The sequence below is a fragment of the Procambarus clarkii genome, chromosome 84 (genome assembly GCF_040958095.1).
Source record: "Procambarus clarkii isolate CNS0578487 chromosome 84, FALCON_Pclarkii_2.0, whole genome shotgun sequence".
NCBI lineage: Eukaryota > Metazoa > Arthropoda > Malacostraca > Decapoda > Cambaridae > Procambarus > Procambarus clarkii.
The window spans coordinates 12,846,140-12,861,079 of NC_091233.1; the positions used below are offsets into that span (position 1 = coordinate 12,846,140).

Genomic DNA, 14,940 nt, shown 5'->3' on the forward strand with positions numbered 1-14,940 from the left:
AGGTGATTAACACCACCATGCTCAGGTAGTGTGTCTAATACCATGCTCAGGTAGAGTGCCTAACAACACCATGCTCAGGTAGTGTGACTAACAACACCTTGCTCAAGTAGCGTGGCTAACACACCATGCTCAGATAGTGTTACTAACAACACCATGCTCAGGTATTGTGCCTAAAACACCATGCTCAGGTATTGTACCTAAAAACACAATGCTCAGGGAGTGTTCCTAATAACACAATGCTCAGGTAGTGTAACTAACGCCATGCTCAGTAGTGTGCCTAACATCACCATGCTCAGGGAGTGTGCCTAACAACACCAGGCTCAGGCAGTGTTACTAACAATACCATGCTCAGGTGGTGTACCTTAGAACACCATGCTCAGGTAGTGTGACTAACAACACCGTGCTGAGGTAGTGTGCCTAAAAACACCATGCTCAGGTAGTGGTCCTAACAACACCATGCTCAGGTAGTGGTCCTAACAACACCATGCTCAGGTAGTGTGAATAACAACACCATGTTCATTTGGTGAGCCTAACATCACCATGCTCAGGTAATATGTCTAACAACACCATGCTCAATAGGTGTGCCTAAGAACATCATGTTTAGGTAGTGTGACTAACATCACCATGCTCAGCTAGTGTGCCTAACAAAATCATGATCAGGTAGTGTGACTAACAACACCATGCTCAGGTAGTGTTACTAATAACACCATGCTCGTGTAATGTACCTAACAACACCATGCTCGGGTAGTGTGAGTAACAACACCATGCTCAGGTATTCTGACTAAAAACACCATGCTCATGAAGTGTAAGTAATATTGCCATGCTCAGGTAGTGTGCCTAAAAACTCCATGCTCTGGTAGTGTTCCTAACAACATCGTGCTCAGTTAGTGTTCCTAACCACTATGCTGAGTTAAAGTGGCTAACAACACAATGCTCAGGTAGTGTCTCTAACACCATGCTCAGGTAGTGTGTTTAACAACACCATGCTCAGGTAGTGTGTCTACTACCATGCTCAGGTAGTGTGTCTTTCAACACTATGCTCAGATAGTGTGACTAACAACACCATTCTCAGGTAGTGTGACTAACAACACCTTGCTCACGTAGTGTGACTAGCAGCACCATGCTCAGGTAGTGTGACTAACAACACCATGCTCAGGTATTGTTCCTAACAACACCATGCTCAGGTACTGTGACTAACAACACCATGCTCAGGTACTGTGACTAACAACACCATGCTCAGGTACAATGACTAACAACGCCATGCTCAGGTACTGTGCCTAACAACACTATGCTCAGGTACAATGATTAACAACACCATGCTCAGGTACAATGACTATCAACGCCATGCTCAGGTACTGTGACTAACAACACCATGTTCAGGTAGTGTGCCTAACTCCCCATGCTCAGGTACTGTGACTAACAACACCCTGGTTGATACCTGGTTGATGGGGTTCTGGGAGTTCTTCTACTCCCCAAGCCCGGCCCGAGGCCAGGCTCGACTTGTGAGAGCTTGGTCCACCAGGCTGTTGCTTGGAGCGGCCCGCAGGCCCACATACCCACCACAGCCCGGTTGGTCCGGCACTCCTTGGAGGAATAAATCTAGTTTCCTCTTGAAGATGTCCACGGTTGTTCCGGCAATATTTCTTATGCTTGCTGGGAGGACGTTGAACAACCGCGGACTTCTGATGTTTATACTATGTTCTCTGATTGTGCCTATGGCACCCTGCTCAGATACTGTGACTAACAATACCATGCTCAGGTAGTGTGACTAACAACACCATGCTCAGGTGGTGTGCCTAACAATACCATGCTCAGGTAGTTTGCCTAACAACACCATGCTCAGGAATTGTGACTAACAACACCATGCTCAGACAGTGTGACTAACACCACCATGCTCAGGTAGCATGGGTAACAACTCCATGCTCCAGTAGGGTGACTAACAACACCAAGCTGAGGTAGTGTGCCTAAAAACACCATGCTAAGGTAGTGATAGTAACAACACAATGCTCAGTTGGTGTGCTAATCATCACCATGCTCAGGTAGTGTGCCTAATAACACCATGCTCAGGTAGTGTGACTAATAATACAATACTCAGGTAGTGCAACTAACAACACCATGCTCAGGTTATGTTTCTAACACCACAATGGTCAGGTAGTGTGCCTAACACCATGCTCAAGTAGTGTGCCTAACACCATGCTCAAGTAGTGTGTCTTACAACACTATGCGCAGGTAGTGTGCCTAACAACACCATGCTCATGTAGTGTGCCTAACACCAAGCTCAGGGAGTGTGTCTAACACTGCCATACTCAGGTATTGTGTCTAACAACACCATGCTTGGGTAGTGTGCCAAACAACACCATGCTCAGGTAGTGTGATTAACAACACCATGCTCAGGTAGTGTGATTAACAACACCATGCTCAGGTAGTGTGACTAACAACACCATGCTCAGGTAGTGTGACTAACAACACCATGCTCAGGTAGTGTGACTAACAACACCATGCTCAGGTACATTGACTAACAACGCCATGCTCAGGTACTGTGACTAACAACACTATGCTCAGGTACAATGATTAACAACACCATGCTCAGGTACAATGACTATCAACGCCATGCTCAGGTACTGTGACTAACAACACCATGTTCAGGTAGTGTGCCTAACTCCCCATGCTCAGGTACTGTGACTAACAACACCCTGGTTGATACCTGGTTGATGGGGTTCTGGGAGTTCTTCTACTCCCCAAGCCCGGCCCGAGGCCAGGCTCGACTTGTGAGAGCTTGGTCCACCAGGCTGTTGCTTGGAGCGGCCCGCAGGCCCACATACCCACCACAGCCCGGTTGGTCCGGCACTCCTTGGAGGAATAAATCTAGTTTCCTCTTGAAGATGTCCACGGTTGTTCCGGCAATATTTCTTATGCTTGCTGGGAGGACGTTGAACAACCGCGGACTTCTGATGTTTATACTATGTTCTCTGATTGTGCCTATGGCACCCTGCTCAGATACTGTGACTAACAATACCATGCTCAGGTAGTGTGACTAACAACACCATGCTCAGGTGGTGTGTCTAACACTGCCATACTCAGGTATTGTGTCTAACAACACCATGCTTGGGTAGTGTGCCAAACAACACCATGCTCAGGTAGTGTGATTAACAACACCATGCTCAGGTAGTGTGATTAACAACACCATGCTCAGGTAGTGTGACTAACAACACCATGCTCAGGTAGTGTGACTAACAACACCATGCTCAGGTAGTGTGACTAACAACACCATGCTCAGGTACAATGACTAACAACGCCATGCTCAGGTACTGTGACTAACAACACTATGCTCAGGTACAATGATTAACAACACCATGCTCAGGTACAATGACTATCAACGCCATGCTCAGGTACTGTGACTAACAACACCATGTTCAGGTAGTGTGCCTAACTCCCCATGCTCAGGTACTGTGACTAACAACACCCTGGTTGATACCTGGTTGATGGGGTTCTGGGAGTTCTTCTACTCCCCAAGCCCGGCCCGAGGCCAGGCTCGACTTGTGAGAGCTTGGTCCACCAGGCTGTTGCTTGGAGCGGCCCGCAGGCCCACATACCCACCACAGCCCGGTTGGTCCGGCACTCCTTGGAGGAATAAATCTAGTTTCCTCTTGAAGATGTCCACGGTTGTTCCGGCAATATTTCTTATGCTTGCTGGGAGGACGTTGAACAACCGCGGACTTCTGATGTTTATACTATGTTCTCTGATTGTGCCTATGGCACCCTGCTCAGATACTGTGACTAACAATACCATGCTCAGGTAGTGTGACTAACAACACCATGCTCAGGTGGTGTGCCTAACAACACCATGCTCAGGTAGTTTGCCTAACAACACCATGCTCAGGAATTGTGACTAACAACACCATGCTCAGACAGTGTGACTAACACCACTATGCTCAGGTAGCATGGGTAACAACTCCATGCTCCGGTAGGGTGACTAACAACACCAAGCTGAGGTAGTGTGCCTAAAAACACCATGCTAAGGTAGTGATAGTAACAACACAATGCTCAGTTGGTGTGCTAATCATCACCATGCTCAGGTAGTGTGCCTAATAACACCATGCTCAGGTAGTGTGACTAATAATACAATACTCAGGTAGTGCAACTAACAACACCATGCTCAGGTTATGTTTCTAACACCACAATGGTCAGGTAGTGTGCCTAACACCATGCTCAAGTAGTGTGCCTAACACCATGCTCAAGTAGTGTGTCTTACAACACTATGCGCAGGTAGTGTGCCTAACAACACCATGCTCATGTAGTGTGCCTAACACCATGCTCAGGTAGTGTGTCTAACACTGCCATACTCAGGTATTGTGTCTAACAACACCATGCTTGGGTAGTGTGCCAAACAACACCATGCTCAGGTAGTGTGATTAACAACACCATGCTCAGGTAGTGTGATTAACAACACCATGCTCAGGTAGTGTGACTAACAACACCATGCTCAGGTAGTGTGACTAACAACACCATTCTCATGTATTGTGCCTAACGACACCATGCTGAGGTAGTGTTGCTAACAACACCATGCTCAGGTAGTGTCTCTAACACCATGCTCATGTATTGTGTCTAACAACACCATGCTCAGGTAGTGTGTTTAACAACACCATTCTCAGGTAGTGTGACTAACACCCCCATGCTCAGGTAGCGTGGCTAACAACACCATGCTCAGGTAGTGTGACTAATATTACCATGCTCAGGTAGTGTGCCTAAAAACACCATGCTCTGGTAGTGTTCCTAACAACATCATGCTCAGTTAGTGTTCCTAACAACACCATGTTCAGGTATTGTGACTAACAACTCCATGCTCAGGTAGTGTGACTAACAACACCATTCTCAGGTAGTGTGACTAACAACACCATGCTCACGTAGTGTGACTAGCAACACCATGCTCAGGTAGTGTGACTAAAAACACCATGCTCAGGTATTGTTCCTAACAACACCATGCTCAGGTACTGTGACTAACAACACCATGCTCAGGTACTGTGACTAACAACACCATGCTCAGGTACAATGACTAACAACGCCATGCTCAGGTACTGTGACTAACAACACCATGCTCAGGTACAATGACTAACAACACCAAGCTCAGGTACAATGACTATCAACGCCATGCTCAGGTACTGTGACTAACAACACCATGTTCAGGTAGTGTGCCTAACTCCCCATGCTCAGGTACTGTGACTAACAACACCATGTTCAGGTAGTGTGCCTAACTCCCTATGCTCAGGTACTGTGACTAACAACACCCTGCTCAGATACTGTGACTAACAACACCATGCTCAGGTACTGTGACTAACAACACAATGGTCGGGAGATACTCACAGGTTTTGGGTCCGGTGGGAGCGAAGTCCCGAGTGCCGAGAAGTGACAACGGTGCGGCCGTCCTCCGCGGTCATGGTCTCCACCCTTCCTACCAGTGGTGATAGTCGGTGTATTACCATCTTATGATTAATAATAATAATAATATTATTACTACTACTACTGCTGCTACTACTACTACTATCATAATAATAATAATAATAATAATAATAATAATAATAATAATAATAATAATAACAATAATAATAATAATAATAATAATCATAATAATCATAATAATAATAATAATAATAATAATAATAATAATAATACTAATAATAATAATCATAATAATAATAATAATAATAATAATAATAATCATAATCATAATCATAATCATAATCATAATCATAATAATAATAATAATAATAATAATAATAATAATAATAATAATAATAATAAGAAGAAGAAGAAGAAGAAGAAGATGAAGAAGAATGGAAAAATGCAAGGACCCTTGATGAGGGTTTGAACCCATGCGGTGGGTGTTCCTTTGCACATGCTCTAGACGACTAGATCACGTCAGGATCACATATGGATTGCAACCTGGAGTTCTACTGAACACATGAGGGTTTCCGATTGCGTCGAAGGTAGAACGGAACAAAAGGAAGAACACTGTTCGAATCTGATGCCCATGAACAGCGTGCATCGGGTTCATGATGTCAAGAGGCAAGGACAGCATTTCCATTCTCAACCACGAAGATTATTCAGGATAAGTCACTGCATAGACTAGAGGCAAAATACAATGCCTTCAGACAGAAAGAGCCTCTTTTTCACAGTTCTCCCATTCCCATACCATTTTGCTGATGATTCCCTACTCCAAATTGGTGCTGTGGCAAGTGCAGCTGTCATAGGGAGAGACCGCTCCTATTCTGTGTGAAGAGTTTGAATGATAAACTAGAGTTCCACTCTTCAACCAGAAATATTTCCATAATCTTTGGACTCAAACGAGTAATGTATCCAGAGTTGAACCATTAATAGCATGTGACTGTCATCACTGATTGCACTCAGCTACTCAAAACATAACTGTTACATGCAAGGCAGAGATATAATATAGCCATCAAATGAGGGAATCAGAGCCCTTGCAATGTTGCTTTGCAAATGGAATGCAATGCAAGTCTACGCTGTGCAAGTGTGCGGTGGGGAAGACGAGGGGCAGGGGAGGGGGGTAATGGTGGGGAGGACGAGAGGACGGGGAGTTGGGGATGGTGGGGACGAGGGAACGGGGAATGGAGAATGGTGAGGAGGACAGGGAGGGAAGAAAGGTAGGGAGGACGAGGGGATAGGGGAGTGGGAGATAATGGGGGAGTACGAGGGGACGGTGGAGTGGAGGATGATGGGGAGGACAAGGGGACGGGGGAGAGAGGAATTGTGGGGAGGACGAGGGGATGGGGGAGGGAGAAACGGTGGGGGAGGACTGGGGCTCCATAGTTCAACTGGGGTGCTCCCCAGAGGTGAAAAGTGGTACCTAGGGAGGGGAATAGGCCCCAAACAGAGAGGAGCTCTAGAGCGGAGAGTGCTGCAGCACTTAGGGTGGACATTGTCGAGCGTTCTATAGAAACCTCGACTCCTCTTATGGCAGAGTATGCCGGAGTATAATTGGCGATTCTGTGAGATACGTAATTGGGGGTCAAAACTCGTCACACAATATATCTCTGTAAACTTGGTTTACCTCCCTGGGGTGTGCCTTCACAATCACACTCCCTGGTACTCAGCTCTGGGCCCCACCTCACTTGTGGACCCTTGTTTTTTTGGAAAACTCATTATACAGTCCCTCACTCAGGGATACAGCGACCCTCACTGTTCACCTGGGGCTCTACCTCTTGGCCCTACTCTTGTAACTCCTGTATATTCCTCACACAGGGATGCTGCTACCCTCACTGCACACCTGGGGCTCTAACTCTCGGTACCCTTCAGGTTATAACTTTAAAGTACCTCGTTGTGGGCTGGTTCCTCACAACCACATTGTGGCATCAATCTCACCCCCTTGTTTCACCATACACTTCAACCGCTCACTCTGCTGATGGCCTCTGAGAATCTCCTTAATCCCTCACTGTTCATTAAAGTTCCTCCATAAACCCCTACAGGCCCTTTCCTCTGGTATTTGCAATCCTACCATCACAGTGAATAGCTCCAGCTCTTATCCACCAGTTTATGGTGTCTCTCACTCTCATGACGATGGCCGAGACTCTTCTCTCAGGGTCCTGGTTATCTTCGTTACCCTCCGTGTTTTTCTTTTAATGTGGACTCCTTCTCACCGTGATAATATCTTGTATCACAAGTACCCGTCTCTTCTCTCGAGGTTCTTCAATCGATGAACGCCGTCCTCTTGACAATTAGTGGGTCTAGCTAGTTGGGTCTACTCAATGGGTCTAGCTCCCGCTTTCCGTGATGTGACACACACTCAAAACATCTTCACAATCCTGGCGAAACCGGTTATCAAACATGATGTAACATGCTAACCGAATAATGGGGTTTAGTTCATGACCCTATTACGTGCCTCTAACATTTTCATTTCCACAGTATGGATATAGCTGGGGTGCAAAATATATGAACTAAACTAACCCTTTTCCATTCGGCGCAGGTTTGCTGAGCGGACGTAGCGGGAGGCAACCAGCAGGAAGGTGTTGGCACACAGCGTCAGCAACATCGGCACGTACAGATACACCAGTTTGGCCTTTTGGTCTGTGATAATTCAATCAGATTTGTAAATACAGTCATATTCCACTTAACCTGTTCTTTGGTTTATCTAATTTCCAAAATATGTGACTCTGGCATAGCAATGTTTACAGCACGGCTCCTGCAGGGGTAGGTACAACATGGGAGACTGACCTGAGAAGAAGCAGTTGTTGAGGCCAATCCTGGGGGTGATGACGCTGCAGGGGAGGGAGGCGCGGTAGTGGTTGAGGGTGAGGGCGAGGGTGGTGATGAGCCCCGGCACGCCCCAAGCCCACAGTGAGTGTAGTATGTACCGCCAGCCCTCATTTTCACCAAACATTCTGAAGCTCCTGTACACAACATAACAATATTAGAATTAATGGAACTACAGAAAGCCTATTGGCCCATTCAAGGCAACTTTTATTTATATCCACTAAAACTAAAACAGATTTTTTTTTTACACTGGTGGGGTACAAGAAAAACGACTTCTGATTCAAGAACATAAGAACAAATATGGCAAATCTAATGCAATGTAATTGATATATGCACAGATAACCGGGAAATTTCTATGGCAAGAATGATGTTGGTGTTGTTGATTTAGGGTCGACGACGATCGAGGGATCGGATGCGCCTGGCTGCCTAATACTTGGAAATTGCGAATAGGGATGGGATCCTTATAGCCTCTTCAGTTGACGGGCATATCCAATAAAGTGAATGATATGTATATTTTGGAATAGACCTGTAGGAGAAAATTCTGTTAAAGTGCCAGATTTTCGAAAAGCTGATCTTAATAGCCTAAGAAATTTTTTGGGTCAAATTGATTGGAAAGTCTTGGGTATGGGCTGGGGGCCGGTCTTGGAGCGAGACATGAACCCAGCGATAGGTGACGTAAATGGGGATTTCGATGTGGATTCAATATATAACTTATTTAAGAATATTCTAAACAAAGCACAGGAACGTAGTATACTATACAAATTGAATAGATCGAATACTAATGACCCAAAGTGGATAACAAAGAATTTGAAGAACCTTATAGGTAAAAAGAGAGCTTGGTACAAAAGGATTAAAAATGGGGAGGTCACTTTAGAACAGGAATTCGTACAACTGGTTAGAAATGTTAAAAAAGAGATAAGGAAAGCAAAAAGAAACTATGAAGTTCGCATAGCAGAGCATGCAAAGCAAAGACCTAAAGGGTTTTTTCAGTTATATCGTACTAAGACTAGGGAAAGGATAGGTCCATTAAAAACTGTGACAGGTCAAATAACAGATAGTGATGAAGAGATGAGTAGTATTTTTAATAAATATTTTGTATCTGTATTTACTAAAGAGGAACTTAACAATATACCTTCAACCGAACAAGTCTATGTGGGTGGGGACGAGGACAGGTTGACGAGTTTAGCAGTTACCAGGGAGGATGTTCTTAAACAAATAGTAAAACTCAAACCAAACAAATCCCCAGGGCCGGATGAAGTGTTTGCCAGGGTGCTTAAAGAATGCAAAGAGGAGCTTTGTGACCCACTGTCAACCATATTTAATAAATCAATAGAGTCAGGCAGAGTGCCAGAGTTTTGGAATGTTGCTAATGTGATACCAGTTTTTAAGAAAGGAGATAGATCACTTGCGTCTAACTATCGACCAATTAGCCTAACGTCTATTGTGGGAAAGGTACACGAATCTATAATAGCAAATAAAATTCGTTTTCATCTTGAATAACATAAATTAATAATTGAGTTGCAACATGGTTTTATAAATGGCCGTTCATGTTTAACAAATTTGTTATCTTTTTATTCTAGCATTGTTGAGGCAGTTGATAGTGGTAAGGATTGCGATGTTGTGTACCTTGACTTTAGCAAAGCTTTTGATACAGTGCCACATGAAAGACTGATTAAAAAGATAGTCTCATGGTATTGGGGGTGCTATATTAAGCTGGATTAGGGCATGGCTATACCAAAGGAAACAGAGAGTTAGTATAAATGGAGTCAAGTCAGAGTGGGAAAATGTTGTAAGTGGGGTGCCTCAGGGCTCTGTCCTGGGACCTCTGTTGTTTATAATATATATAAATGATTTAGATTCAGGTTTGAGTAGCAACATTTGCAAATTTGCCGATGATATGAAAATCGGTAAGGAAATTAATTCGGAAGAGGACTCACTATCACTTCAAGTTGATCTAGATAGGGTTTTGAAATGGTCGAAGGATTGGCAGATGCAGTTTCATGCTGATAAATGTAAAGTTCTGAGGTTAGGTAATGATGATAGGGTTACAAGATACGAGCTAGATGGTGTTGAGATTGCGAAGTCGAATTGCGAAAGGGATCTGGGAGTTATGATTAGTAAGAATTTAAAACAAAAGGATCAATGCATAAATGTTCGTAATAAGGCAAATCGGACACTTGGATTTATTAATCGCAGCGTTAGTAACAAGACACCTGGTGTGGTTCTCAAGCTATATCTTGCTCTGGTTAGGCCCCCTTTTGATTATGCAGTCCAGTTTTGGTCGCCATATTATAGAATGGATATAAATTCACTTGAACGTGTCCAGCGTAGGATGACTAAGTTAATTCCCCAAATTAGAAATCTTTCATATGAAGAAAGATTAATAAAGCTTAAGGTGCATTCACTGGAAAGGCGAAGAGTTAGGGGTGACATGACAGAGGTTTACAAGTGGGTGAATGGACATAACAAAGGGGATATTAATAGGGTATTAAAAGTATCAACACAAGACTGAACAGGAAACAACAGGTATAAATTGGATAAGTTTAGATTTAGGAAAGACTTGGGTAAATACTGGTTCAGTAACAGGGTTGTTGATTTGTGGAACCAATTGCCGCGTAACATTGTGGAGTTGGGGTCCCTCGATTGTTTCAAGCATGGGTTGGACATGTATATGAGTGGGATTGGGTGGTTATAAATAGGAGCTGCCTCGTATGGGCCAATAGGCTTTCTGCAGTTGCCTTTGTTCTTATGTTCTTATGTTCTTAAAAAGATGTCGTAGCAGATGTCGTCCTCTCTCGCGCCCACTCCGTCAATGAAAACGGGTGAGGCGAACCTATGAATAGCACTCTGTAGTTTGATGTGAGCTCAATAAACCCATGGGCAGTGGAGAAATAGATATTCCACAGTATCCACCTTGTTCTGACACCACTGGCAGTAGGGAAAATCATTCAACCAGTGACAATGGAGATGCCCAGTCAGACAGGTGTGCCTAGGCAGAAGGTGAGTGATGGTTGTGTCAGGATGCATTAACTTTGATGGGCACAAGGGCTCTGGAAGGCGCCCTTGCGGAAGAGACCCAAAGAAGAGAATTTAAGGGTGTTCGAAATTTCCGCCTCCTATCCCACAAAGCAGGCTGCCCGGAGCTATGTGAGAGTCTCCATTGTTTCCAGACACCTGTGTAACTTCATGGATACCATGCGTCAATCCTGATGCTGCCTCAGCTACCTCATTGTCATTAATCCCGACAAGAGACGGAACCCATTGTAGTTTCATTGTGAGAGCACATGACGCAACTCTTCTCCGGGTTGATTGAGTGCTCCTTTCCCATCACACTTGCAGAGAACACACTCATTGCCTCCTTCAGGGAACTCTGCACCTCCGGGAGAGTGGCACCATCCGCCAGAAGGGTTATGTGATCTGCATAGCATAAAACTTGGGCACCATGGAAAACCAGGAGATCGGACAGAAGAATGGAAAATAGGAGTGGACTGATGATCACTCCTTGGAGAACACCACTGGAGACTGGGCGGGATGAGGAGTCAACACCACCCATCGCCACTCTGAACGAGCTTACCTGTAGATAGCTCTGAAACCATTCCAATGTGGAACCCGAGAGGCCCAAGCCCTGAAAGACAGCTAATTGTGATGCAGTGTCAAACGCACTCTGGATGTCAAAGAAATCTGCAAGAAGCACCCTCCGACGACTACGATCAGTGTTCATTCTTCGATGTTCAGAGGCGAGGAGACAGTCCATAGTGCTCCTTCTCGACCGAAACTAACTGAAGCCCTCTGGCAGGAGACCCGATGTCTCTGCTACCAACTGCAGCCGGAGGGGTACCAGGCGTTCCATGAATTTCCTGAGTCATGGAAGCAGACCGATATGAGTTCGGGACCGACGCATCCTTTCCAGGCTAGGAAAAGGGGAGAAGAATGGTGCATTTCCACGAGTCAGGGAAGACACCCAAGAACCAGCAGACATTACAGAGGAGAAGGTGGGACCGAAAAGCCCAGGGCATCCTCCGAATGAATTCATATGGGATGCAGTCTTTCTCCGGCTCCTTCGCAGGATGAAGTGGAGGTCCAGCCATTGACCCTCTTAAGGTGTCGAGAGTCCATAGCGAAGAGGTACTCAGAGAAGGCATCCACTGACCCGTGCAGTTTCGCTGCAACTGGAGTAAGGGTTGCCCAGTCATCAGCCACAGAGCCAAGCCACCCCTTCTCCTAGAAGACCCACCTGGACCTCTACGTGGTTAGGGCAGGACTAACTCAAAAGGAAATGACGATGGGCAGGTAATCACTGCCCAGATTTGACCCTAGTCCAAATCTGTGCCATCTGAAAGGGACCTTCCCCAATGCAGAGATCAAGTGTAGAAGTATGCTCGCTGAGTGGGTCTATCCAAACCTGACAGCGTCAGCATGGAGAAGTCTGGAGAGTCGAGGAGAAACTGAGACAATGCCCGGCCGGCCGTGTTGTTGAAACAACTAAGGAGTGATGGTTGTCTTGATAAATGGCATAACGTAACAAATTAGTGACATCGAAACTGGAAGTGAGTTAGGGGATAATGATCACAAGGAAATCAGATTTAGCATAGAATGGGATAGATGTATAAGAGAGAATTCTGTTATAGTGCTAGATTTTTGAAAAGCTGATTTTAATGGACTATGAAGTTTCTTGGGTGGAATAAATTGGATAGACCTGGGCATGGGGGGGGGGAAGTGGGCCAGTTTTGGAGTGATTAGTGAACCTAACAATGGGTGAAGTAACAAATGATTGCGATGGGGATTCAAAATATGACTTATTTACAAATATTCTGGTCAAATGCACAGGAACGTAGTATACCATAGAAAATATTTAGCTCGAATAATAATGACCCGAAATGAATAACAATAGATCTGAAGAACATTATAAGTAAAAGGAAAGGTTGGTACAATAGGATTAAGTAAGGGGAAATCAGTCTAGAACAAGAATTCGCCCAACTGGTGAGAAATGTTAAAAAAAGAGATAAGGAGGTAAAAAATAAACTTTGAAATTCGTATAGCAGGGCAAGAAAAGACAAATCCTAAAGTTTTTTTTAGTTATATCAAACAAAGATTAGGGAAAGAATTGGTCCAATATAAACTGTGACAGGTCAGATAACTGATAATGACGAAGAGATGAGTAGTATTTTAAATCAATATTTTATCTTTGTATTTACTAAAGAACTTAACATTATGCCTTCAGCCAATACGACAAGTCTATATTGGTGGGGAAGAGGACAGGTTGACTAGTATAGTAGTTACCAGGGAGGATGTTATTAAACAAATAGTGAAACTCAAGCCAAACAAATCCCCAGGGCCCGACGAAGTGTTTGTCTAAGGAACGCAAAGAGGAGCTTTGCGAGCCGTTGTCTATCATATTTATTAAATCATTAGAGTCAGGAAGAGTGCCAGAGTCGTGGAACATTGCTAATGTGGTACCAGTTTTCAAGAAAGCAGATAGATCACTTGGGTCAAACTATCAGCCAATTAGCTTAACGTCAATTGTGGAAAAATTGCTCGAATCAATAATTGGGATAGCCATTCGACTTAATATTGAAAAACATAGATTCATTAATGACTCACAATATGGTTTTATTAACAGCCGTTCATGTTTAACAAATTTGCTATCATTCTATTCCAGCATATTTGAGGCAGTTGATAGTGGAAAGGCTTGTGACGTTGAGTACCTTGACTTTAGCAAAACTTTTGATACAGTGCCACATGAAAGATTGATTAAAAAGATAGAGGCTCATGTTATTGGGGGTGCAATATTAAGGTAGATTAGGGCATGGCTATACCAAAGGAAACAAAGAGTTAGTATAAATGGAGTTAAGTCAGAGTGGGAAAATGTTGTAAGTGGAGTGCTTCAAGGCTCTGTCCTAGGACTTCTGTTATTCATGTTATACATAAATGATTTAGATTCAGGTTTGACCTGTAATATCTGCAAATTTGGCGACGATACGAAAATCGGGAGAATGTGTGCCTAAACAGGACAGGGAAGAAGACTCACTATCATAAGAACCTGATTTACCTTTTACTTGATTTACCTGAGGGACACTAACCCTAGTGGCCTCGACGAGGACAGGGAGCCGGCGGTTTGTCGGTCCCCCCATTTGCCCTCATGACCTTTTCCAGGTAAACTTTAATTGTAATATTAAATGAACAAATCCACATGGGCAGTGATGAAGGTTTGAACCTACGCCCGGGATGTTTCCAGATGTGCCTTAGTCAACTGTACCACTACATGGTCAAAAGAATTGCAACCTGGAGTGCTACTGTCCTCACTGGGATCCCAAAGCTTCTCCGAAGCCCAATCGGGGGTTTCACACAATGCCCCCAAGCACCCGGGCTCTGTCAACCAGATGTTCTACCTCAACGCCCTTACTTCAATACACACAGAAATCACAATAATATGATATATCAAATGAACAAATCCCCTTTTGACAATGTCGTGCTACAGTTGACTAAGGCACATCTCGGAACATCCAGTGCATAGGTTCGAACCCTCATCATGGCCCTTGTGGAATTGTGCATTTGATATATCACATTATTGTGATTTTTATGTATTAATATTAAATATTATATATATATATATATATATATATATATATATATATATATATATATATATATATATATATATGTCGTACCTAATAG

General features: G+C 44.1%; 1 protein-coding gene across 1 annotated transcript in view; it reads right to left on the minus strand.

Moving 5' to 3' along the window:
* Positions 1-14,940, minus strand: part of LOC123747945 (probable G-protein coupled receptor Mth-like 1) — an 81,805-nt gene that overhangs the window by 61,045 nt on the left and 5,820 nt on the right. The window contains exons 2-4 of the mRNA XM_045730155.2: positions 8,227-8,402; positions 7,960-8,079; positions 5,362-5,449 (exon numbers count right to left, since the gene is read on the minus strand). Of these exons, the coding sequence (XP_045586111.2) occupies positions 5,362-5,449; positions 7,960-8,079; positions 8,227-8,402 (384 nt within the window). The remainder of the gene's footprint in view (positions 1-5,361; positions 5,450-7,959; positions 8,080-8,226; positions 8,403-14,940) is intronic.